The 27,299-nt window shown below is 44.0% G+C and overlaps 1 protein-coding gene across 3 annotated transcripts; it reads left to right on the top strand.

Annotated features, from left to right (window-relative positions):
• Positions 1 to 449: 449 nt before the first annotated feature.
• tmem260 (transmembrane protein 260) lies at positions 450 to 27,290 on the top strand. Of its 3 annotated transcripts, XM_034525513.1 has the most exons (17): positions 736 to 752; positions 2,446 to 2,562; positions 5,827 to 5,858; positions 7,434 to 7,585; positions 15,563 to 15,740; positions 15,829 to 15,942; positions 16,215 to 16,394; positions 16,543 to 16,583; positions 17,746 to 17,832; positions 18,818 to 18,926; positions 19,261 to 19,433; positions 22,161 to 22,332; positions 22,987 to 23,126; positions 23,722 to 23,898; positions 25,086 to 25,139; positions 25,409 to 25,493; positions 25,661 to 27,290. In XM_034525513.1, exons 2-17 carry the CDS (start codon positions 2,454 to 2,456, stop codon positions 25,919 to 25,921), a joined length of 2,064 nt encoding a protein of 687 aa, XP_034381404.1. In that variant the 5' UTR covers positions 736 to 752; positions 2,446 to 2,453; the 3' UTR covers positions 25,922 to 27,290. The 3 variants fall into 3 exon arrangements, with proteins under 3 accessions (XP_034381403.1, XP_034381404.1, XP_034381405.1); XM_034525512.1 differs by lacking the exon at positions 2,446 to 2,562 and having other exon boundaries at positions 450 to 752; XM_034525514.1 differs by lacking the exon at positions 736 to 752 and having other exon boundaries at positions 2,485 to 2,562; positions 6,238 to 7,585.
• The last annotated feature ends 9 nt before the right edge of the window (positions 27,291 to 27,299 follow it).

The raw sequence follows: 27,299 nt of genomic DNA, 5'->3' as shown, positions 1-27,299 counted from the left end.
AGACAATATGTAGATTGTTCATGTTTCAAACAACAGTTTTGCTCTGTTGGACCGTCACAATTCACCATTAATGCCCTTTCTTATCTCATGGTACAAATCCCCAGAGCTGGAACATTAGAAGTCTCTAATCACACACATTGGCACACATTGAGTGTGTGTTCATGGACTCCAGCACCACACACATGCGCGCACACACACACCTCACATAAGAAAGATAATGAATTTAATACCACCGCTATTACAGTCAACTAATGTTTGTTAATAGCCTGGTGCCATATGGAATGAGGGCCTCAACCATGTGGGTAATTCCTCTTTTTGGACAAGCTGTCAATAAAAAGGCTGTGCATTTTGTGGATGCATGTGGTCGAGAGAAGGGGGGGCTGGAGGATGGGCTTAATCCATCTCTCTAATGATTCCTCTATGCCTCGAATGGGAGCTACAGGCCTCTGTGAATATACAGCTGTGTTTTATCTTTCCTATCAGGGCTGTAATGTGTGTTCATATTAACACTCCATTGAGCCTTTGTCAGTGCATATGCTATTCAGTTTGGCTGGGTGCAAGACTTTGGTTGTGGTGGGGGCTAATGGAAGGGGAGGTTTTAGCAAGAAAACTTTATGACGTTCCCCCCTCCCCCAATTCACTCCATCTCCTCCCCATATCCCTCTGGCAGCACTGCAGCCCAGCGGATAACCAAGCGTGGATTAGTAGTGACATCACACTGAAAAGATGGCTGAGCCCAAGTGTGAGGAAGGGTGAGTACTGGGTGCGTTTGTGTGTGTGAGTGTGTCAGATGGGTGTGAGCGTTATGTGTGTGTTCAAGACTGATTAGACGATGAGGGTGGTGGTGAGAGAGAAGCGAGGATTAGAGAGCCATCTGAGAGTTGGCTAGGTGCTGACACCACTCCACCTCACCAAGGGCTCAATTTACTGAGGGATCAGACTCATTTATAGTGGGCTGGGATTATTATCAGTTCAACAGGGCAATTTCTTTATTACAGTCACCCTTCAACCTGGGAAATATGGACACTTGTGAGACATTTATGGGTGCATGTATCTTGTTTCAGGTATAATCTACTGCTTTTCCGCTACAATTAATTGTGTATTCTCCGCAGGTAAAGTAACAGCTGTAGTGTTTTGAATGAAGTAGTAACAATGTAAAGTTTGAAAGGGTTATCAAAGTGTCTGTGTGATGGCAGTGTTCCACCCCATAAATGCCCTTTCTTGCTTTTTAGAAAAGACTGGTAATAATAAAACATCTATTACAACAATTTCAGACATATTTATCCTTCATACTTATACTCTCAGGACTTTAAGTTGGACATGCACCAGTGACTATGACTTGGAGCTTTATCTTTTTTTTTAAAGGCTCCAAATCAGGTGAGAAAGGAAGCTATATGTTTGAGTTTGGGTTAACCTGGAATATCTTCCATATATCCAACATCTCTTAGGCTGGCCCTTTTTATCGAACCCCTTATATTGCATTGAGCATTTTTTTCAACAGCACCAGTCCACTGAAAAACAATGTACACTGACAGAACATTAGTGAAGAGGATGAAGTACACATTTAGTTAAATAAAATACAAAGGGACTGGGGCTGTGCCATTGAGTCGGGTTTAAGACCAATTGTGCCATTGTCAAAGACTTACTTACACAGTTCAATTTATAGATACACATAAGGTATACACACATATATAACCTTCATAATCAAGACAACATAGCGGTAAAGGACTTGCTGTCTTCCATTAAAGTATAGATTAAGAGTTAATTCTTGACCTTGGAAAAGGCAGTTAGCAAAATGCAGCATGTAGTATGTAATGTAAAAAAAAATGTAATTTATCATGTGTTTGTAGATACATTTAATAATCTAGTACACATCCATATTATAGGCCTATTTAAAAAACACTAAGTATACAAATTAGGATAAAGTAACACAACTATGCAACAAGATAAACAGTATTCATTGTTCTAGTTATGTTCAGATCAATGCACCCTCAGCCACATGAACCGAAGAGAGATCTCAACTCCTCATTCTTAGCTTCTTAGTCACAGTGAACTAGGTAGTATTGTCATTGGGGTTTCAAAGTTATTTAGTTCAATATTAATCACTGCTTCTATGACCGCGTCAGGTAGTATCGCGAGTGTATCGTTGGCGTGACTTGAGCCGCTTCTTCCTGTAACAGAAGCGTTTCATTTGAGCTAGCTAACGTTAACTGTGAAGCCGCCCCACATAAACCCGTAATGTTAAGTCAGGTCTTTACTTGGTGTCACGTTAACTCAACTTCAGCTCTCGGCTGATGTCGGTGTTTGGGCAACAGGTAGCGGACAGCTCTTTGTACAGCCCCAGCACCCTCAATGTATGGACGCTAACCATACAATGGATGATGCTAACGCTACCATGATAGCTAGACATTAGCAGTTGTTTGAACACTACCGCTATTTACCCAGAAACAAACATGTCTGCGGAGCCACGGACAAGCTGGATCCTGTCAGGCACCACGGCTGCTTTGGTCGCCGCTCTTTACGTGCCGTGTGTGCAGAGAACAGTCCCCGGTGGAGACTCAGGTTGGTGCTAGTCAGCTAGCTCGCGCTCCTCTGGTCACGTGGCGTTGTTATGTTGCCAGTCAGCCAATCGTGTGGCGCCTTGTCGGTATAACCGCAGCTGCTGCAGCTTAACGGGTGCTGTCCGAGGTACTGCGGGTACACGCGCATACGATTAAAACACACTTTTGCCAATATGAGAAACAAAAGGCGTGCTTCAAGACAACACACATAAGCACACCAATGCATTGCGTTTGGAATACACATACCATTTACGTAAGAAACGTAAGACATCATTAGCTAATAACTTAAGATTCAAGAACATACATAGATCACACCTGCACCGTTTTCTAAATCTACTAACGTTACTGAATGAGTGTTAAAAGGCAAAATTGAATGAAGAGTATATTCAAAGGAATGCCTGCTGGACGAACATGTCTGGTAAAGAAAAATATGTGTAAGGGGTTCTTTGTACCACGTGCACTTAGCATAATGACCAAACAATGCAAACATATCCCCTTACCCTGAGATTATAATTCCATAAAGTGTATCCACCTTTGCATTGCTGTATTGTTAATCATTTGTGAAGGGTCTGTGTATTGATTTTACTGTGATTGGTGTTTTTATTGGTGAGACAAATGAAAATAATATATCTATCTTTATAATTATAAAGACAAGTTTTGAAAGGGTCTTAAAATGTAGATACTGCTTTTACATGGAATTCAGTGGTACTTTTGAAAGGTAGTGAGTGATAAGATGGTTTCGAATTTTTTTTAATCATGCTCTGTTTTTAGGCCCAGTGGAGTTTATGCCTTGATAATTATCACAATATTAGCTTTGACCATTTGACCCACACCTAATTTCAGTCCCCCGCCCTGAATCCAAAGTTATTAGTAAGTTATTGACTGCGTCAAAATGTTGTTTCTTTTACATATTTGATCAAATTATTCTTCAAACAACTTTTGCTGTTTTTTCTTTAGAAGCCACAAGGAGAAAGCAATAGTAGAGCATTATTTCTGATACTGAATGCAAGACCATGACACCATTTGTAATGACAAAGTATTATTGACAGCCCTTGACTTATAAACAATTTGGGTCTGTTTATTTACATTTTATGTGTGTGGGAACATTTTATTTTCTTACTTCTGTAACCAGCCTCAACAGTGGTCCCAAATGTATTTCACTCAGTACCTTCCCGTGTTGTAGGCCAACACATTTTACAACATTCTTGTAATACAGTTTATGAAAGACTGCCTTGCACAATTACAAACAGTGTTTAGAAGTGATAGCAAGGTTACAAACTTGTAAATGTGGACTTGAGAGCATGAAGGCTGTGCTTGTTAGGTTTGCACTGCTCTGGCATACAAGCTGCTATGGAGGGGAATGCTCATTTTGCAGAATGAAAGCGTGTGAAAAGCTCGGCCAGATATGAGTGAGGAAAGATGAGGAGAGAGCAGGCAATTGGAGCGGTGAGTAGCCCTGCTGGTTGTGCTGCTGCCTAGCAAACGGGGCCTTTGAAAAAATAGCCAGCCCCTTCTTCACAGTGTTTAGGGACCATGCAGGATGCCCGCTCTGATAGTGCCAGCTGAACACCCTTCTGAATTCTCCAGGTCTCCGTCTCTGTGTCCTAATCTCTTTAGGTGTGATGTGCCCTGGAGAGGCTTGAGCACAGTCCCGCGGGTACGCTGTTGTCTAGGAATGTGGAGTGTGGAAATGATGGGGATTATGGGAAGACTGGTGTGGGTGCCCATGCTCCACTATCACAAAGACTCTTGGCACCCATGCTGCTACCCCGTCGAGTCAATATTTTCCCTCTTTAGTTTTGGGGCTGCAGAACTGCATCTCTGTGGCACTGAGATGGATGTTTTGGCTCAGTATTAGTTTGAGTTTTTCTGTGTTGAATGGCGTAAAAGTGTGCCACTACTGAGGGAAAATGAGTGAAATGAGAAACTGATGAGGATGAGAAAGTGTGATGTAAAATGATGGCAGGTGCTGGCGGCTCATGCCAGGTGAAATGGAGCTGAGAAAACATTTAAGCTGTGCAGGTGCAGGAGTTCTGACTTCATGGTCCATTAGAGTGATAAGAGTTAGGGCTCCTCATGTGGCAGAAATTTAGGCATAATAATTCACTGTATCGGCAAGGTTGCAAAATACGTGATGCAGCCAATGCCATCTGAAACTCAGCCGTTCTGTTCTATAACAGTTGGTGCTGCATCGGGGCACATGTCCTTGCTCTTCAAATGTTTATTTTGAACACGTAAAAACACTTTGATGCGTTGATTGAAAATAACCACCTCTACTCTGTTGCTGTTTTTAATGTTTGGTTCAAAACTAATTGAAAAGACTTTTAGCTTTTTAATGTAATTCTGTATTAATTTACTAGGCCTCTTAGGCTTGTATGCTGTTAATAGATTGAGTATCCCGACAGTGTCGAAGTAGGAAACAAGGCCACTGCTTAATTGGCTGTATTGAATGGATGAGATGAGTACCCATCTAGTACCAGTAGAGGGAGCTCTCTTGAACACAAACATTTATCAATGTCATTTAATCTGAACCAAATTTCAATTTCCATGAGTGGGAGATGCAAACATTGGGTGAGAAATCAGTATAATTTGAAACGCTCTGGGTGTATTCTGGCACAAATGGGTTTGTGCCCAGATACATTAAAGCTTCCTCAAATAGCTTTTAGGGGTTTTCTTTTCACTTTGTGCTGCGCCTCACACAGAGCTTGTCAAAAAATTGTGCAACCGGCTCTTATTTTTACAGCTTACCTCATTCTGTGACTGTCACCAACGTTGCCTTTATGTTTGTGCCCAACGGACTAAACGAGACATTGAGGCATTGGGAGTGTGGGAGCAAGAGAGAGGCACGTAGAGCAGCAGAAGAAAGAGGAAGGAAAAGGACCCTGATGCATGGGGAGGAGGGGACTGGAAGCATTATTTTCAGATCAGCATATGTGTGTCTATGTGTGACAGAGCATTGACGAGGGAGTCTAATGGTTTGCGTGTGCGTGTGTGTGTGTGTGTGTGTGTGTGTGTGTGTGTATTTATATCTGTGTGCATGTGCTGGAGACAGGGAGGGAGGCATCAGGGGAGAAGCAAGAGATGAAGAGAATGAGCGCGCCTCTTAGGAAATGTCACACTGGGAAGATTTGTAGGTTTTGATCCTGGCAAATTAATGCAAAACCCCAGTGCAAGTATTTGATTTGGGAAAACTTTGGGAGCAGACTTGTCTCTTAATAATAATTATTGGGTTTACATTAATTTCCTCCCCTATTCTCTTCCACAGGAGAGCTGATCACCGCTGCATGTGAGCTGGGGGTAAGTATTAGCTGTATTGTTTAATCAATTCACTCATTAACTCTTATAAGCATTAAGGAAGTTTAATTAAGCATGGACAGAAAGCAGATTAATTTACTTTCAGTCCACAGGTTTTCCCCTTCTTTTCTATACACTTATTTTACTAAGTTGCAAGTAGAGAATGCTATAATTTGCAACCCGTTTTTCCAAATCCAATTAAAGTCAATGGTAAGGCGATGGCTTTTGTAGGCTTTGCCTTATGTACGGTATAAGGCTTATTATATCCACCCCTCTTTTTTGTGTGTGTGTGTAAGCCGCGAAGAATGAACTAAATCGGGTTAACAGTTATAATAAGTTTTATTATTTAATAAAGTTTATTACGCTGCTGTGATCCTTTTAGGGAGGCTGTGTCGGTGTCACTATGCCAGTAATCCTGCCGTTAGTGCTGCAGTCCGTGTGGCCTGCCTGTCTGCCTTTCAGGCCTCCCCAGGGCCTTGCAGTTCGTCCCTGGGCCCCAGGCTGCTGCCTCCCCCTTCTGATCCCGAGAGCTCCAGAGTTCTGCTTCCCCATGCTCCCTGTGGCCTTTGTCCCCCGACTGTGCTTTAGCTGCATGTCTGTCCATTCCTCTTGGCCACACAGTCCCTCCTCCACATGCTCTTAACTGATGTTACCTACCCGTCTGACACTAACACTTAGTTCACCAAAGCTGTCGGCTTTTTCTCTCTTTTATTCTCAACATGAGTTGTACCCTTTTGCTCCTTGACTTCTTCTGACCTACATGCTCTATTCCCTGCCCATCTCTCTGATTTGGGTGGAGTTGTTTCGATGCTTGAATGCAACTAGGGAGCCTCTGCTGTGTCGCAGGTGACCAGTGAGGTAGTAGCACTCTCACCTTTCATCTTTGTGCTTATTTGAAGAGCTGCCCTTTCTCCCTGCCTGCATGGCTCATGTTATCAGTGCCAGGGAATGAGTCTGTGTTTAAGGACTGAGCCCTTATCTGGGTGGAGGAGACTTAGCGGCTAATTGCTGTGATTGCCGAGATCCCCCAGGCGAGAATGACTGCGGCTTGGAGGTGGTTTGGGGGCTGGGGCTGGCGAACACCACGTGCTGTACCACAGGCTCTAGGGAGCTGCACTGTCCTTGGGAAGAGGCCAGAGAAAATGAAGTGAGAAGATGTAGAAAGAGAGGGAGCGAGCGGGTCGGGTGTAGCAGTCAGTTTGTCGTCAGGCCTGAAGGGGTGTGTCTTCCTTTTTTATAACTGCAGCTCGACAGCACACCATTCCTAACACCTACCAAGGGCAAAAGAGCAACTAGATGTCCCACTCAGACAAAGGGGACGAGTAAAGTTAACACATCCTTACCGTCACTTCACTCATGTTTCATGGTCACCTCCTATGTTCTCATTCTGGCTTTTGTATCCTTGCTTTTTCTCCAGTTCTTTTCATTCTTCATATATCTTTTCAGAATATCTGCACTTTTCTCGTCTTAGCTTGCCATTCACAAAGTACATCTTGAGTGACTTTGCTGTTCTCTTGAAGCTGTGACTGTATCTCTCATTGCATCTTGGGATTTCAATCTCATACGTTTTGTTTATAGGTGGCCCATCCTCCAGGATATCCTGTCTTCACCCTACTTGCTCGCCTGGCTATGTGTCTACTGCCCTCACTCTCTCCAGCCCACAGTGTCAGCCTGATGAGCAGCCTGCTGGGGGCTGCAGCTTGTGGTACCCTCTGCATTACAGTCTGCAGGTAGGCTCTTTCTTAATTGGCATCGACACAAGCTGTAATATCACAAGCATGTGTGTGTATGTCTTAAATGTAGATGTTGTAAAGCACAGAGAAGCTTTCCCCCTTCAGCAGAGGAATCTGGCAGCAGGCGTATAGTGACAAACGCTGCACATGCATCAATCCACAGAGCAAAAGTCAAACATCCAAGGGAAGTTACAATAAAAAGAATACACTTTTTTGAGTGGAGGGGGTCTTCAAACATTCCCTCACTGACGGTTTGCATCTTGATGCTGTCTGGAACAGAGAGTGGTATTTTTGGGTCCTGACGGCGTCGTCCCTGATCCTCTGTTCAGTATTCAGGAGCAGAGCCCAGCCACACTCCTCTCTCCCACCACCCTGCCCTGCCTGTTTACCCATCAGCCACCCATTGTGAGCGTGCGTGTGTGTGTATGTATATCACAATTACCGTGCCCTCCAACCCCCACCCCCGGCATCCCTGTTCTTCTGCTCCCCCCACACCCCCAATTGCCCAGCATGCTCCCAATCCTGACATTGCACGATTTCTTATCTCCCCCTGCTTTCCTCCTGGGTCTGAGAGGAACAGGATCACTAACTCGGCTCCTCCCTCTCTCCTCTCTTCAACCATCTCTCCCCTTGCTCAGTCATGAGCACAGTTTACGGTCTCTGCATTGCCATCTATCTACCACCCTGCAGTTTCGCCTGCTGCTGACCCTGTCATGTAAGGAGTATTTTACCCCTTCTCTCTTTGTGTGTATGTTTATCTCACATGGTTGGCTGGACTACCTTACATCACCCTTTTGCTGATCTTAGTAATTTTCCACATCGCATTGTTGGTGGCAGCTTAGTGTCAACATTTTTCCTTTTTGTCACTCTTTATGCATACTTGGGCATTTTCAAGCATGTCATATACTTGTAATTTACTCTTCCAGAATAGGAATTGTTAAATATGATGTGATTTCGTCCTGCTGTACATCTTGGCGGGCTGTGAGGACCCAGTTATGGTGGGGGAAAAGCAGGTGAAAATGGAGATGTGTGTTCCCAGGTGCTCAGCTCTGGGCCTACTTCCTGTGTGCTTGGCCAGTGTTTGCTTGGTGGCAGGTGGTCCGGAGTAGGTCAGAGTACAGGGTCAGCCCTGCTGCAGTAGGGCAGGGTCTTGGAAGGCAGTGCTCCCCAGGGGACTGGCCCTAAGCCCAGACGGCATCAGTCTTTTCATCTCTGAGAAGCAGTAAGACGAGGGCACTACGGCTTCTCAGAGGTGAATCAAAACTTGCCAGCTTCAACCATTCTTCCAAGGCAGGAAAATAATAAAGAGAGGGCAGCAAGAAAGGGAAGGAACACAGTGCTTCTTTTGGGCTTTTTGGTACTGCCCCCATAGTCTTAATACATTTGATGAATCACCAGTCAATTGTAGGATTGGACTCTGTTCTTGGCCAGACTTACAGATAGTTATTTGGAGGCCAGAAAATATCCATGCAGTCTGGGTGATATTTGGCTTACAGAGTGCATGTTAACTGCAGTCCTGTTTGTAATCTCTGGGGATTTAGATCCAATTTTGGATCATGGTCAAGTAAAAAGTCATTATGAGGACCTCCAACCCCACCCACTACTCAAAAAGGGATGATGGGTGGTGAGGACTTCAGCCAGAGTACACAGTCACACCATGTAAGCTCTTAAGTATGAACGTATAATCTAAGCTTTCAATTTGAAAAATAAGCATAAAAGGTTTTAGTCATTATCTGCTCAGGGCCTAGTTTGGGATGAGCTTGTGGCTGTGGATCAGCTGGCAGACTCTGCCTGGTGAGGGGTTACTGGAGAGGGCAAAAGATGAAGAGGGTGAAAGAGTGGGGTTTCCGGATGGTCAAGACCTCCCTCTCTGTTCTGGCAAAGAGGGCATTGGGTGCTTTGACCATACCAAGACGACTGGCATAGATTCCATGCCACATCCCTGCAGGGATCCTCTGGCCAGGCCTTTCCCTCAGATGAAATGCCAAAACTGACCAGTTGACACCCGTTCGTACCTTCACCCTCCTTGCAGTGACGTCAGTTTGCTGTGTCTTTTCTCAACATAATTAAGGTCTGATATGTATTCAGTTGTTTTTGCCCCTATGAGGCCCTTATAAACTTTTCCACTGCTTCTTATTTTTAGGTGTGCCTCAGCTGAGAAGTAGACTTTCCCCCGCAAACAAATCATTGCTTTGTGTGATTATTTCTAGATGGCAAAATGTATTGAAGTTAATACGGGTACTTGAAGGCAGTTCTCTCAAATAGTAAATTGTAAGACCTTGAAATTCATCTGGAGTATGCCCAACATGGCAAGCCTTTGATGTATCAATTTAAATTTGTCGGCCAGATTGCCGTGTTTAATGTGGGGGAATGTAAGTTGATAGGCTTGGAAGCCACTTCTCTCTCTTGCATAAGTTTAAATGTAGCACTTAGCCTCCCTTTGATTTGTCAATTACAGTTCCCTTGGCTTGATCATAAGGTTTGATGGCCAAATTGCATGTCTTGTTATGTTTTCACACCATGGCCTGACAAGCCTTTGAGGGCGGTGGATGTAATGATAATTACTATCGATTGCACTCGGAGGTTCACAGAAAGAAACATTTTTGCCTGTGAAATGCTAAAGGCCTCAGCCATGAGTCTCTAGAGGAATGCACCCTTCATAGCGGGATAATCCAGACAGCTCGGTATTTTGTGCTCTCTCGTTTTGCAGTTTATCTGCTAAAGCTGCTCTGAATCTCTGCTACCTGAGAAGAATCTCTCTCCATTCCCGAGCTTATCCTGAGAAACCAGGAGCAGACACGTTAGCGTGCTGACAGCCATCAGAGCGGAAAAACAACCTCGCAAAGCTCAGTCATCAGCACTTTTTGTTTGATCGCATGATTACATAACAGGACTGTTGAAGCACACCAAAGGTGCCTGGTCTCCCCTTTCCCTGGCGCCTCTCGAAACAAAATGCACACCTGCGAGAGGCTCCCCCATCAACAGTGGGCCCATGTGGCACAGCTGATACTTAGTGGACCGGAGGGTGGGCGTGGTGCCATCCCCTGCCTTGTGCTGCGTCCCCAGCTCCTTATAAGGACCTTCGCCATATGGTCCTGGTGGCGCCTTCCCTCCTCGCTCAGGTGGGTTGTTTTTCCACAGGGGTGGGGTTCCATGTAACTTGTTGGGGTCATGTCAGGAGCAATGTGTGTGGGGAGCGTTGTTTTGCAGCCATTTGCCGAGTTTTGTTTGGTTCTCGGATTCTCTGCCTGCAGGTGGCAAAGCTGCCCCTCCCTCTCACATCTGCTATGGTCCGATAAAATCATCGTCCCAAGTGGCAATAGAGAATACACTCATTCCTATTTTCTGCAGAACACAATTTTACTTTTGTCTATTTAAAAGGCCCAAATCTCTGGACCTTTTGTTCCATTTCTGCTGTATCTCATCCGTCATATTGTAGTTTAACAGACCTCTTTTACTCCCCCCATCCTCAGCATGACCAATGGTTCCCCCAGGACTCATCCTCTAATACAGTTAAACAGATGTCTAATGAAGATGTTATTTCCTCATTACTGGTTATGGGATGGGGATAGAGAGGAGGAGGAGGGAGGAGGGCTAGATAGACAGCAGAATACAGTACCAGTTTAATATTCCTTTCGCCCGTGGGCTCGAGATTGTGTCTGCCTCGGACGTCAATATTACATTCCTCACCCACCACAGGCAGTCTTAATAAGGCACCAGGCACGGAGACGGATCAGACTCGGCAATTACAATTCACCCAGAATTAGTTAATGGAATCTATACAGCAACATTTATGTATCACTGGTGTGTGCCTAATGACTCTGTTGGAAAACACAGCAATAAAAATGGCATTCAGGGAATTGCATAAACACAGGATTTTTGTAAATTGTTTTTTCCCCTCTTCCTGTAATTTTTGTGTGTTGGGTGGAGATTAAGATGGCATTCTGGAAGAAATTGTCATGTCAGTGGCTGCATTGTTTGAGCAGAATTGTGGTGATTAATTTTACACGCACTTGGAGCACTGGAGCTCTCCCCTGGAGGAGGGGTGTCTGAGCCGGAGCGCCGGGACCCGTATTCACCCTCCTCTCTGTTCGAGCAGACAGCCTCTTCTTTGCTCACCGGAGGAGGCCGGCACACAGGGAAGTGCCGGGTTGGGTGACTTGCTGAAAATTAGACTGTGGCATCACAGATTCAAATATACAGTTATAAACAAGAATTATGGCGGTGCAATGCCTAAATAATTATATAATATGTAATATATTTATCTGAATACTAATAATGTATTATTTTGGTGATGGTTCTTCTGGAAGATAGTTTCACACTAAAATAGAAATATTCATTGGGTATAGCCTAACAAGTTAAAAATAGTATGTAATGATGCATAATAAATCTGTAAAACAACTTGGTAATATGGCGGAAATTAATATCATTATATTGGTAAGACAGGATTTATTATATAAATAGGTATGATATGGCAAATGTATGCAAAATGACATATTAGTCAGTGCAATTAAATATGTTACACTCTTATGCTCTTATGTAATTATTATTAATATATCATTTTGTTAGTCTTTCATTACAATTAGCTTTAAATCATTAACTTAGAGGGGTGCTCCAGTGATTTAGTGTGGCACTTATGTAAAGTTAGGGGATTTACAAGAGATGAATTTGAATACAGAATTGTCCAAATCAACGCAGCAGAGGCCGAGCTATTCTGACATTTCGTGGCAGGTATAAGTCAAGCCACCACAACAGACATCATCCATCGGTTTTCACAGGCTGCTAAAATGAAAACACAAAATGATCACATTGTTATGATCCAATTCCACTGAAAGACATTATTGTCCTAATCCATACATTGACTGACTTTAAAACACTTTGTGGTATTTTAGTTGGTTTTGTAACGCATATACATAAAGTATTATTTCAAAGCTTAAATGTGTATATCAATTGCTGCTTGGCTTTGAAATGTCAAAGCAGTGCACAGACACTTACTGTCACATAATAGCTACTAAGTACCCTGCCTGGTGTCCTTGCCAGAGGAGAGCCCTGGGGTGTCAGCGAGGGCCAGCTGGAAACCTCCGTCTCAGCCCGAGCAGGCCACCTCCTCTCTCGGGCTCTCTTCAGGAATGTGTGATTCTTTTCCAGCGCTGCCTTCCCAAACCACCACTCGGTTAGAGAACAGTGCAGCGCTGATCCGCGATGGCACAGCTGTGGTATTGTCTGCTCCCTAGGGTGGTGTGACAGTGCCTCCATTGGCCAGCTCCATTGTGAAGCCTCAATAGTGCAGAGTGCTGGTGTAGGCTTTTTGTGTGCTGTTATTTAGCACAGACGACTGGTGCTGGCACGCCTCTGGCCCATACTGTAGAACTGAGGGGTAAAGGAGGCAGGTCCCATTTTGACACTTCAAAGTGATTATACTGATCCCTTATGCTGTTCTTGAAGGGGGCATTGCTTATCACTGCCCGTTGTATCATTGTCATTCATTAGTTTTCTATTTACCTTTTGATCTTTCCGTTTGAACCTGTTTTCCGAATAGTTTTGCACAAAATATTTTCAATATTCACCATTTTCATTCCTTCTGTATGATTTTTAGCACTAATTTAAATCTAAACAACTCACGTTATCGCCAAGTTTGTGCGTCATTCCCGGAGTTATGCATACTATTTGTCATTGGGTGAAGTAACCAAGTGATGATACAGACATTTTGGCAGGGCGGATCAATTCAGGGTAGAATGTCACTCGTTGTCAGTCATGTTATTCTTCTGCCACGTCTCAACCAGGCCATTGTCACTGAGCCACAACATTTCAGCACAGCAGCATCCTGCACCGCATTGAGTTGTGATAACAAGGAACACGGCCACACTGGTGTCAGAATGTGTCCTGCTTTATCTGTGCGCCCTGGGAGCAGCCTGCAGAATGAGCTGTGGAGAGGCGGAGAGGCGGAGAGGCTGACTGGGACCCAGGTGGTCCCGCGCAGACAGACAGGTCATTTACAGCCTGCACTGTACACACATCACTGGGCTCTTGCACACTGACAAGCTCTAACAGAGAGATTTGTCAGGCACTCTGGGAGAATAAAGAAGTTGAGGAACAGGAATGCGTATGTGTGCATATTTGTGTGTGTCTCTGAAAAGTGCTTCCTGACTATCAGACGAGTCTTCAGAGGCAAGAACATACTCTGTGTAATAACCTCGTCCGTGGATCCCCACGACTGTTGTGCACCCATTGCTGCCCCAAAATCAGCCCCCCTGCTCGGTGTATGAGCTATGGGTTAATTGTCATGCAGGGAGGTAAAATTATGGGTGCGGGGGGTCTTTGCACCTCAACAAAAATCCTCATCTGCCCCATCCCTCTTCATCCTTCCTTCAAGTTACGACTAATTCCTGGAGCGGTGAAGCGAGAAAGACGCTGCTATCTCTTATTAAGACCCACTCCTAGGCGCCCAATCAACACAGTCCACCCCCTCTTTAAGTGCGCACACACACACACACACTCACACACACACACACACACACACATATACATATTCATTCACCAAGCTCGCCTTACAGTGAACACAGAGGAAAAATAGTGAAGGGAAGGAGAGAGAAAACCCAAGAAAAAAGGGGAAGTAGTCAGCAAGCAAGAGTTTTTTTTCTAGCCTGCTCTCGCTCTCCCTCTCCTTTTTTCCCTGATTTACCGCGCTTTCCTCAGAAAGCTCCATTGTTCCCCTAGCCTAAGTCTCATCAGGCCTTTTGTGGCTGACTATCACAGCGGCAGGCAGAGAGCTGGAAATGTATAAATGGTATCATGCCTTGTGATTAATGGCGGTGCTTATGAGTCAGGTCTGATAACGGGCCTGCTCTCTACTCAATTTCAGATACCGTTAATGGAATCTGTCTTCTGCGATTGTAATGTGAGAGCGCCTAATTTGCTATGGAGCTTGAAGCTGTCACCGGCAAGGGATTGTGGGGTCATAAGGGACCTGGCAGCCGTTTGGCCTGCAGCTTGTATCTGCGGTGCTGAATAGAGCAGCTCTCTGCCTGTCAGTTAGCTGATAGGCTGATGAGGACTCTAAGCCACTCCACACAATGGCGGAAAGGGCCATACTGCCTGACTTCCCTAATTGTCGAGCCTGCTCATATTTCAGAGCCAGCATGCCGGGGACTGGGCTGTTTTCCCCCCCTCCTTTCTCTTTTTTCCCCTCTCTCTTCTTGAACTTTTTTCTTCCCTTTTCTATATTTCATCCTTTATCCCGCACACTGTCTCACCCCCTTTAACGCACACTTCTCTGCACTATTTTTCTTTTCTTTCCCTTCTCCCCATCATTTGTCGCCCCTCTCTCTCCCCCTCTGTCTCTCATTTTAGTAAGTGGTGGGTCTTAGCGTATGACAGATTATCCCAAGTTTGCTTCAATTACCGCAAAGGAGATGGAGAGACGGTACAGGAGAAGGAGGAAGGGGAAACTTTTGTGCACACATTATATTTAAGAAGCTGAGGATAAAGTGCTATCTCTACCACGGTGGTTTCTGTGCCTGTCTGCTCGAGATCAACCGGCTGCTAAGGAGGGAGTTCTCATGATATGTGAATGGCCCAAATTCACTGGGTGTTTTTCAAGGTCTTGTCCGAGAAGCAAATTTGGGTGAAGAGAAGATTATAACGGGTCCCCAAATTAGTCTGGGGGAAGGGGGTGGCTTTTGTTACGGCAAAAATAAAAATGTTGTGTGAAGCTGCTGATTTTGTTGTTTTGCCTTTTGTGTCAGAAAAGTGTTTAACTTGGATAAAATAAAAAAACAATAAAAACACTTGAAGTTCTGTAGCCTTTAAAGGTGACTAAAGACCAAGTAAGGCGTGGATTGGTATATTTAAATATTAGTCTGTCTGATTACTCAGCTTGCTTGGAATCAGGTACATTGTGTGTAATTTTAAATACACACAATGTATTCCCGGGTTTGTTTATAATTATGAAGGCGTCTCCTCTTTCACTGTCAGGTTGGCAGGCCCTGGCCCCGGAGCAGTACTGGCTGGAGGGCTCTTCGCGGTGTCCAGGCTGAGCTGGCAGTGGTCCATGGTGGCAGAGGTCTTCACCCTCAACAACCTTTTTGTTGGTCTGCTCTTCTTCTTGACCGCCAGTTTCCACTGTGCTGAAAACGCCACCCAGAGGCAGAAAGTAAATCTTCCGCTCACTTTGTCGTTCCGTCTTTCAGTTTCCTCTGATCACTCCTTAGACGGCGTACTAAAATGCTTGATCTTTTCAGATTGCACACTGGGGAGCGCTATGCTGTGGCTTGGGGCTCTGTAACCAGCACACCCTGGTGCTGTATGTACTGGTCATCATTCCCTGGGTCCTTCACCGACTTTACTCTTTCGGGGTAAGTTCTGGGGTCTTTTTTGATATAAGCTCTCTGAGAACAGAGAACACTTGAAATAGGTGTTTAAGAAACCTGAAAACAGGATGATCGTAAACATTCAATAGGTTTCCCCCATCTAAGTTGGCACTTACCATACTCTATATTAAATATGAAGTTGTGTAAAAATCTAAATCTGAATTTCTTGGGATGCTGCTTTTTTTGAATGTGGGTCAGTTTTACTTTCATTTTGGAGAATATAAGAAAATTGAGAAAATTTCTCTCAATATCAACAGGAGCTGACTTGGCGTGGCGTTGTGTCTCTGGGAGCGTGTTTCTTCGCTGGCTTTCTGCCGTACATCTACCTGCTCATCTCCTCCTACCTCAATACAGCCCGCTGGAGCTGGGGGGATCAGACCACGCTGTCAGGCCTGCTAACTCACCTGCTGAGGGCTGAATATGGCACCTTCAGTCTGGTACGTGCGGCTTGCCCTGCTATGATAAAACTAAAACTAACTCACTGTAGATTTTTTATCATTATGTGCCATTAGTTTGTAAATGTGCTCCTGTCACATTTCAACTTGTATACCAATTGTTTTCATTGTATAATCTTTTCGTTTGCAGGCAAAGACGGAGAGTGCTGTAAACCTGACCTCAATGCTGAAGTGAGTCTGCTCGGCTCTTTTCATTTTTTTCTTCTTTTTTTTTCTCCTTAACTCTACACACATTTGAAATACTAAACGCAACTATTTATCACATATTTTGAATTGGTTAACTCGGGAGGTATGTGATATACAGTATATACAGTTTTTTTTTAACTTTCTTACATCATCACATACTGTATGCAGTTGTATACATGGTTCTACGGATGGAGGAGCCAACCACTCTTTGTGCTGCGTTTGGTGTTTTACCACAAACACCCCAATCTGTCCTGAGAGCCCAGAATGAATTCTGCAGCCCATCTCTCTCTCCTCTCTGCTCCCCAGCAGCTTTTGTTCTTCCCATTCCACTCTCTCCCATCAAAGCAGAACTGAACCTGCTTAGAGGGCCAAATCGCTGTGTTCTGTTTCTCCAGCAGTTTGAAATGATCACTCAGCTCTGGTGTTTAAGCGTGACAAGCTGTGATGACAGACACTGCAATAGAGCTGGAGAAATTGTATTTTTCCACTCCAGCAACCCCCCACCTCCTCCACCGGTTTCCCTCCCCTGCTCCTTGCTTCCACCACCACTGCAGTCATCCCACTCCTGGTATCTTTCTCCAGCTGACGGGATGTGGGTGCATGTGCGTCTTAAGACCCCCCACTACCAGCCCCCCCTCTGCCAGGCACCCACCCCATCCCATCACCCCTGCTGCTTGATGGACATGCACACCTTCAAGATGGGGAAGAGAGGCGAACATGACAGGCATGTCGCACTGGAGACGTAAACCCACTGGAGAAGCTGACACACACACACACCCACAAACACACGCTGGTGAGCACATTCACACATAGTGTACATTGGGAGATATAGAGACTCAATAAACTGTCAAATAGAGATGGGTATTAAGAAAGAGGCAGGAAACTATCTCTCTGCTCTGAGCAAGCGCTCTGTGACTGACAGGCACTGTGAGGAGCGGATGGTGCAGCGGGGGGTGGGTGACACAATCATTCCTATCTGTCAATCCGATTGGATGAAGGAGCAAACAGTCCAAGGAGTATGTTTTGACTGGGGTAGGAGGGCATTTGATAATTAGTGTCCTTGAGTTCAGTAGTAGCGAGGGTAATGGAGCTTGTCTTTGGTGTCCATCATATACTCTAAGTCATATGTATGTTTGTGTGTGTGCAGGGCCCAGTTGAACCACTGCGTGGAAGACCTTTCATTTCCTGCTCTGGTGCTGGCAGGAATAGGCCTCCTCTTCTCCTCATGGGACAGGTAGGATGAGTGAGACGCCAGCATACAGAAACACAAACTCTGTCAGACACATCCCAGCAGCCACTTCAACCAAAATATAATCCCCTGCAGTAAAAGACAGGGAACAAAACCACTGACAAAATGCTGATTTTTGAAAAAGAGAATACAAAAAGCCACTGAGGCACCTAACTGTCAAGATGTCGCAACGCTCCACATTCAAATCAAGAGAGGTTGATGTGTATTTGGGATTTTCAAAAACATGTTTGTGTGTATAAGTAAATCACTGCTTGTATTTATCTGTATGTGGCAGTGTGATCCAGTAATTCATTACAGCAATGCCTTTTCTGGGGTCTGTGGGGTGGAGCTGATAAAGCCGAACGAAGCCCCAGGCTCTCTAGTGCGCTGGCCACCCCCCCGCTTTCCCCTCTCCTGGGGTGCACTTTGATAAACTTGGCTGCATACACACGCAGATGAAAAAGAGCAAGGTCATTTCATAGGATGCCAAAAGGAAGCCGTGCAATTTCTAATTTACCTAATTCATGAACTATGGAGTGGATTTCTTGGGTGAAAAATCTAGAACCCATCAGATCAATTTTCTCTGGCTTGAACGTGTCTATTTTGGTTCAGATGATGATTTGTTATTGCCACAAGGGTAACGTGTTTTCTTTTTAGTGCATAAGTACATTTTACAGCTGTACTGTAATGAGTTTGTGATTCAGCGTTTGGCACCAACTCATTATGACTCAGTCTGCATTAGAAAATCAATCATGCACCTCTTGGCGGGTGGATACATTTGCTCTCAGGCTTGTGATTTCCATCCCTGCTTTAATGTTTTTATGGACTTATTCAAAACAAGTATATGTTTTTACAGAGGATACAGGCAATATAATATGTTCAGCTATGTATGTGGAAATGGCAATCTAAGAGTATCCAGAACAAAATTCATGACGTGATAATGAGAGCAATAATTAGTATACTGAACAACTCGTGGCCTTTCTTATCCCAGGACGTGTCGCTCGGTGTCCTGGCTGTTTGCTGCCATGCTGGTGGTCTACTCACTGTTCTTTGCTTGGAGAGCCAACCTGGACATCAGCAGACCCTTACTGCTTGGAGTGGTGAGCTATGAGACTTCAACTCAGTTTGACATCCTCTCTAAGTCGAGGTCTTTCCATTTTTTTCATTTACCGGAAGTGGTCTATAATGTGTGCTTATACATTGAATTACAAATATGATTACATGTTCAATATCTGAGAGAATTATCTATATACAGTAGGCCGTACACACATCTAGAAATAAAACCACTGAAACTGTATATTTTGATACTGATACTGGAATTAGTAAACCCAGGACTAGACTGACAATCAAAAACAACTACAAAAACAACTACAGGAAACACTGGTGCATGTGTGTTTGTTTGTCTGTAGTCACATGTATGCTCACTTCCTGCAGGTTGAGCGTTTCTGGCTGCAGAGTGATGCTGCAGTGTGTGTGCTGGCAGGCCTCGGCTTGAGCCGGACACACACTGAGCTGGAGAGGAGGCTGGGCTGGGGGGGGTTGTGGAAGACCGCAGGCTGGGTCCTCACCGTGGCTTTGCTGGCACATATGGTGCACACCAATCACAGGTTAGCATGGCACTCAGTTACAGTAACTAACTTCCTGTTGGGTGTGATGAAAACATACATTATTCCTCGTAAATATCAACAATATTACATGTTATTCAATCAAACATGATTTTTGTTGGTGTTAATATTCATTTTGGATGAACAGTGTAGGACTCAAAGTCTTTTTCACACTGGCCCTCAGAGCTCAACGCACAGCAAACAGACACAACACAAGCAAGTGAAGAATAATCTTCACCAACTTGCAACACATGTGCAGCATTTAGAAACAATGGCTGCAAGAAGCTCACAATACAACGGGAACTGTTTCCAGGGGACACTGAAAAGTGACGCACATAGCAGGGACATGCTTGGGTTGCGGTCGAATAGTCCTTTTTGGTTAGGAAAGACGCCATGATAAGTGCTAAAGGATAAGTAAAGGAAAGGAGCTGCAATGCTTCCTTACTTAGCTCCTTTAGCATAGGAAACACTGGATCTTACTTTACAAAAGGAAAGGAGATAATTCCACCCCACAATTCCTTGCGGCAGCAACATTTAAAGTGATGCACCATTTGGCCGTTCACATGAACAAACGATCATGAAGACAAATGCAGATCATGTAAATATCCGTTGCTATAACTTGGAAATACTTTCAATAATCTTTTAAACCTGCTGGCAAACTACAAACGTTACATTGTTGTTGCTGAAACTACTGTAAAATTATCAAACTGCTGTAAAGGGATCAAACTGCTGTAAAATGATTAAAATGCCATATTTGATATTCTCTCTCTGGTGTTGCACTGCAGCCTCAGCTCTCTTTATTTTATTTGATTTCAGTTACAGAAGCTCTGATTAAAGAGTTAAACTGGAACAGCCTCAGACGAGCTCTTCAGTCTGAGTCATGTTTCTGATTATCATCTTCTGAATCAACTATTTTGACTCTTATCAAGTCAACTCTTCTAGGTCACACTGAGTTGTGTGATGTTTCATAAACTAGTGTATGCATATTCTCATGATCAGATTATAATCTGCATATAAACTATAACAACATAAAGGGATATGAGACATTGTTAGTGATAGAACGTGAAACTGAAAAATTAATTTTCCTTCCCATCAAAGAGGTCAAGGAAAAGTGGTTCGGGTTCGACGTCAGTCGGACATTTTTTGACTATTCGACCGCGCACCCTTGTTGTTGCCGTGGGTTTTGTTTTTATGGTATTGGAAAATTAGCTAAAATTCACAACTATTCTTTGCTTATTTTCACATTGTGATCCCATTATTCAGATATTATTACAGATCTGCGTTTAACCTAGCCTGTTAGCCTGTTGCTTATTATTAGACTGCCAATTCAAATAATTAGACAAAATAAACACAATTAATGATGAAACGGGTTAACCTTTTAGCTGGCATGAAATAGTTACTTTCGGAACCTGTAATGGGGACAAGCTAATTAAATTGCCTGAACGTTTTGCTGACATGACTAATAAAATGATATCCCTTTGCTCACTTTGTTTATCAGTTAACAATTAGGTAACCCTAGCTATCAATCCTTCAATGAACTAATCTCCAATAGGGATACTAATACTATGCCTATGGTGCTATACATTTGTTTGAATTGACAGTTTAATAAGCAACATGCTTACAGTTTCCGTTGTATGTGAGCTTTTTTGTAGTGCACATTTAGTGTAAAATTGATGTTTTCTACATACTGTGCATGTGTTGTCAGATTGGTGAAGATGTTTCCTTATTTGCTTGTGTTTTGTCTACTTGCAGTGTGTTGAGCCACCACACTGTTTGCTATTGAGTTGTTTAATTTCAAATCAAATGGAGCCACAAAAAAAAGACCATTTTCTGTTTGGGCTAAGACATAAGACACCGGACAGTTTCGTACAACATGGAAAGATTGGGATCACAGCACAACAGTGAATTTGACAAAAGATACACACAAAATGGTCACACATAATTGTAGCTGCATTGTATTGGACTGCTTCATGCTGTTGGAGATTTCAAGCTCAACTAGTGTGTCAAGCTGCTCTTGTGGTCCAGTTTTATTTGGTTGTCCTGATATAAAAGTCAGTTTCTTTACAATCTGTCTGCATTTACCTTTGCAACCAGTTTTACAGCATCCCCGTTGCTGAAGTTACTTTGAAATACTTCTGATGAGTAAAGTTAAAGTGAAATACAAACTCTCCTCTCATTCTAGTTCCTTCTAAAATCCCCATGCATAAGTTTTCCCTGAGTCAACCTGATTTGTTTCTCTTCTGAGCTTCATACCGCAGGTCTGAACTCCACATGTCAGTTTTTTCTCTGCTCACCCCATGGTAGGGGCTAAAGAGAGGCACGGTTAGCACATAGATTCCACTCACAGAGCTCAGTCTGAGATGTTAGCTGTCCGAGAAGGCAGATTACACCAGCGTAGTGCTGGGGAGTGCCAGACAGCCATCACTGAGCGGCTTTGATCAAGGGGAGAGCATGGCCTGTGCTGTCAGACCCATCACACCTGTCTCCCCACGATTAGATAGGCAGCCAGAGCACTATGCGGAGGGGAAGGGGCGGGGGCACTGACAACTTACCCTCAGAGCACCTTGAAAGCGTACCTACAAACACTCGCATACACACAGTTGTACACATATCACACAATTCCAAACAGGCGTAAGGATGCACGCAACACCATTTTTAAATTCAAGTAAACACAAGTTGTGTTTTGATGATATTATACAGTATGATGGTGTGTGTGCTGATAATCCTCAGGGAGTGCGATCAGAGCAGAAACAGTGTGGTCGAGAGGTTCGGCAGGGAGCTTCTGGCCTCTGTCCCAACAGACTCAATCATCCTGACGAGGGGAGATCTGCCTGGAAACTCTCTGCGCTACTTATACTACTGCCAGGGTATACGGCCCGATGTACGCCTGGTCGACCAGGAGGTCAGAGCTGTGATTTCTACACCGTCTTTGTCTTTGTCAAACTGTTCTTTGACGTTTTAATATTTGATACACATCAAAAGTAAGAATTAAGTCATAATAAGAACTAATAATATTAACTCACGCAGTTCAATTAGTATTAGTAATGTAGTTACTGGCCAACCAGCAGTTAAACATTATTGCATTGTGTGTATTGAAATTGCAGCTGCTTGACAACATTCAGTCTTTTTCAGTTGTCAGGTAAATAATTTAGAAACAGATGATTTCTGTATTTTAAAAGAAATATAGCAAATTATATCTTTTGACAAAATGACAATTTACTGAGGCTGTATCATAAATGCTTGACATTTAGACAAAATACAATAAGTTAGAGCTAGATGTCAGGAAGTATTTGAGTTGGGTATGCAGTAATTATGTACATCATACATTTGTATATCTCTTCAGCATTGCAATATGCATAAATGGCTTTAGTGAAAACAAGCGCTTCCAACTTTAGATTCTGAAGTAAGAAAAGAAAAAAAACGTTCATAATCTCAAATGTGCAGTAAAAGCAACTGAAATTGCCAATAAGCCGCTTTCTTTAAGTGAATTGTACACTGCTAATCATAGGGATACAAAGAATTGAACAGAGTTGGTGGTCCTCTTTCTTCACTCTAGATGATGACATATGCTTGGTATGTGGCCAAGCTGGCGCAGCACCACCCTGGGGTGCACTTTCCTGGCCGCTGGTTGGACCCAGTCCACCTTGAGGAGAGAGACACCTTCAGTCTGGAGCAGTTTCTGTCCCACAACACACAGTGAGTTACTTAGTCACAAGGAGAGAGCCGAGACAGAATAAAAGGGTGGTCCGAACAGATAAATAGAAGAGTGTGAGAGTGAGAGAGAGAGAGAGAGAGAGAGAGGCCCAAATGAACAAGTGGGTGATCTAATGAGGCCGAGATCAGTGGGATGAGTGTCTGGAGAAGATGACTGTAACTGTTGAGGCCATAAATGAAGTTTGATGAACTACAGAAGTCGACTAATCTACTTGATTTGGTTCAACAGTCTCTTGTGGACTCATTGCTGCTCCCTGCTCTTATCACTCACTCTTCCAAGAGGAATTTAGACACAGAAACTGTCTGGAGACCAGTTAATACCAAGCCCACCAGGGGGCAGTGTTTGCCAGGCCAACATGCCAGTCTCTCAGTGGGGCAACACTGACCTGTTGGATTAACCCTCAAGGCCCGAGTCTTTGGAGACTGTAGGGAAGCTAGAACGTGTTGGGGTGGGAGGAAAGGTTTGTCAACTTGGTGCTTCTCTGTCTCGTCACCAGCAGCTACCTGGGGAAAGAGGGGTGTTTACGTGGATAATAATTGAGGAAGATTGAAAACCTGTGTCCGATGTTTTCTGCAGGAGAGATGTGTTTGCCTGCATTGGGCTACCTGAAGGAGACCGAAGCTGGGAACATAGTTTCTCTCGTTGGCCTCTGGGTGTTTGTGACTACTTGGTGCCAATTCAAAGGCAGTTTCACCCTGAAAGTTGGGCCCATCGAACTCGCAACATCTACAACTGGAGTGAGCCACACAACAGGTGCATACACAAATACACACAATCATTAACATCGCCCCCTAAACATACCGTTTTCCCCTTTAAGTGAAGAAAATAGTCTTATTCCACACTGTTTGACAATAACATAGGTACCCTATATTGACCTGTTCCACCTCTCCATTGAAGCTATATGATGTTAACACTGAGTGGAATATTCAAACCCAAAATTCCATGTTCTTTTTTACAGCAGCACCGAGTAGAAATATTCTCCGTCTTGTGCATAATAATAACAACACCTCTAAAGTTCAGCCTGACATATTTTCCTCTGAAAACTGAGATCTGGACTAGACTTTCTGTAAGTTTAAACACTGCTTAGTTCCACAGTGTGAGTTTTTAAAGACTGGCCCAGTGGCAAGGCAGTATTTTTTAAGAGGTTTAATTTGAAGGATGGAATTTCCAGGAAATACGAGAAGAATCCTGATGCATATTGTTTTAACAACTCATGTTTTTCAATGCCACTAGAAATATTCACTGAAGATAATGAACCCCAACTAATGAGTCCTTGCAGTGTATTCACCGCCAACACCTCCTGCCCCGTCATCTCACTGCGGTCTTTTCAATCACCCTTCCAAAGACTCCACAGAGCTCGCCTCAGTGAGGTTGTCCTCTGTTTCCCATGCTGTGATCCAGGTCTTTGTGAATGCAACCAGAGCAAGACATTAGGCCCTCAGCATTCTGAAATGAGACTGGAGATGAAAAATAATGAGTTTCTCATTGCATTTTGTCAATAACTGTGTCAAAAGTGGAATTAGTCAAAGCTCCATATTCTGTTGCTGTTGCCAGCAGCCCTTCATTCACTCAGATATCCACGACTGAATACTGTGACATTATTTCCTGCACCCTCACGACAAGCGTGTCCGCCGATGCCCACAAGCCAAATATTAGCTTGAGAACCCTGCTAAAATATTCTTTTGAAGAAGAGGTCAAGTGTTTACAGTCAACAAAGTGAAAAAGGGAGATGTGGTTTTACTCCATGTCTAATGTGCTCGCGAGTATTGTTGCTCAGTCATTTAATGTTTATGCAGCAAAGATTGATATTTAGTGTATCAAAACCTGCACAGTCGAGTGGAACAATATATTCACATAAATAATCATTTATAGTTAGTGGAACTGTGCACAAGCCAGAAGCTGTTTACATATAAAATATATTTTCTTTCCTGTGTGAGCAGTTTCCATCCTGCATCCTGGGAGTGTGTCGCTAATGAGGAGATGTGGCAAGCCAGGTACAGTAAACCTTTTACAAAAGACATTGGTTTCATCTTTGAAGAGGTGGTACACTTTAGTGTGCGGATAAAAAGCTGCGTCACGATGCATACTAGCTCGCTAGAACATCTCCATAAACCAGTCTTGTGTGGTAGAGCATCTACATGTACATTCTATTTGGTTGCGGCATCTACATAAATCACTCTATTCCAGTGGTGCGTCTGTGAGTGTGGATCTGCATGGCTCATCCATCCAGCACTTAGCCCTGAGCCTGCGTGCTTTGTTTCAGGATGAAGACGGCTTTCTTTCTGTTTGACCTGGCAGAAAGGATGCAGGGAGAGGGGAAAGCTCGCCTGTTTGAGCTGTCTTACACTGTGAGTCTGACCTCAGCAAACACGCAACAGCACTCTCATTTACTAGAGTGGGGACGATTTAAGTGCTACACAAGGCCAAGTTTGACATATTCATGGGCTTTTTTTTATTTTTTATATAACATCTGTTATTGTGTCTGTGTGTATATGTATGCATGTTTGCTGGACAGCTGTACAAGGAGATTGTGGAGGCCCAATCAGACTACCCTCCAAACTGGGACAAGAATTTGGCACTGGCCTGCGAGAGGCTGCTACGATCAGGTCACCGGGGCTACAGTCCAGACAGCCTGCTGACCTGCAGCACCCAGCACTTTAGTCTCTACTTGGAGAAGGAACCCACAGATCCCCAGACATCTGCCATACGCTCTGCCATTACTGACCTGCTCAAAGAGAGGGACGAGCTCCGCCAGAGCTGGAGGCAAACCCCATAACAAGACCCAGAGAGACCTACATGGAGCCCAGTTGATGTGCAAGGCACTGGGGATGAAAACTGAGCCAACGTACCGTTTCTCATGGTTTGAAGGTGCTGCTCCAGAAGGCTACAATGATGTTTACTTCAAGTTTTGTCGAAATGGACTTGGGCAAATTGGACTTCGGAGGAATGGTGATGCAGACAAACTGGGACTTAGTTATCAAACAGAACTCTGCACAAAGGACAGAGAACTCCCACTCATTTGATGAACATTTACAGTTGACCAGGGACAGAGGGTGACTTTACGAAGCCTTGACTGAACCCAATCAAACTGTGCATGCTCCCCTTAAAATCACCCATTCGATTGCTTTATCGTTATATCTCGTTCTTTTTTTTTTCTCTCCTCTTCTACACTCACAGCTTTTAACGTGCTGATTATTTTTGCCTCAGCCACTGCTCCACTTCTCTTTTTCTCACATTAGGATGGCAAGGCCGAGATTGAGGGAAAACCAATTTGGGGGCAGAAATGGGGGATTAGAGCGACTGTTTAATCTAGGACAGACTTGTGCTGTTCCACACAGTCCTCACTGCGCATAACCAGCACTACCCACCCACCCCTCTATCCTCACATCAGTCTAGTCTATCTTAAATGGTCCTTTAAATGTTTAACAACTAATGGATTCGATGGGTGTTTTCCCTCTCTTGCTTCCTAACTGTAATCCCTCATGGATTTATATGAAATGTCACAATGCCAGGCACCCTTTTAGAGGTGCATATCTGTGTGAATGTGTGTTGATTTGTGTTTGCATGCTGATGCGTGTGTGAACACGCTGAAATCTCCACCCAAGCCTTTTCCGGAACTGCATATAAACATAGTCAATAAACTGATCAGCACACTGAAAAGCAAATTACTTTGATCATCATACAAGCACAAAATCATGAAAACTCCTGGGACACACGAGGGCGCACAAGAACATCAGCCCATCGGTCCCCCAACTCACGGGACTTTTAGCTGGCAACGTGAAGGTTGTTGGAGAGACATCGTAGCATACAAACACAGCAAGTGGGCCAAAGTCACTTTCTTTGGAGGGTTTTCAGTTACACACTTTTCTTTTTTTTAAATGCTGGTGCTGAACCTCGGCCATGAAATTTGTTGCACGGGGGTGAACCCAGTCCATCGCTATAAGATTCCTAAAACACTGCTGGAGGAGCCTGCTGACACCACTAGAAAGAGTAGGACAGTATAACGTACTTGTGTAGTTTTCTCAGAATGTAATCTTCCCTCTCTGTTCGCAGGGCTGGTTGGCGACTGTCAGCTGGCCGGATGATGAGATTTGACCTGCTGTAGCACAGATGGTTTGGTTTCTCATAGGAAGAAGGAAATATGTCACTCTGCT

This window comes from Cyclopterus lumpus, chromosome 22 (assembly GCF_009769545.1).
Source record: "Cyclopterus lumpus isolate fCycLum1 chromosome 22, fCycLum1.pri, whole genome shotgun sequence".
NCBI lineage: Eukaryota > Metazoa > Chordata > Actinopteri > Perciformes > Cyclopteridae > Cyclopterus > Cyclopterus lumpus.
Note: the sequence above shows the minus strand (reverse complement) of the source record. Positions and strands in the feature narration are given on the sequence as shown.

Excerpts from the sequence above, each read along its gene's own strand:
- tmem260 (XM_034525512.1), top strand. The coding sequence starts at position 491 with ATGTGTGTTCATATTAACACTCCATTGAGCCTTTGTCAGTGCATATGC. Across the intron at positions 753-5,826 it reads GAGCCCAAGTGTGAGGAAGG|GAGAGCTGATCACCGCTGCA; the intron begins GTGAGTACTGGG and ends TCTCTTCCACAG. Across the intron at positions 16,584-17,745 it reads AACCTGACCTCAATGCTGAA|GGCCCAGTTGAACCACTGCG; the intron begins GTGAGTCTGCTC and ends GTGTGTGTGCAG.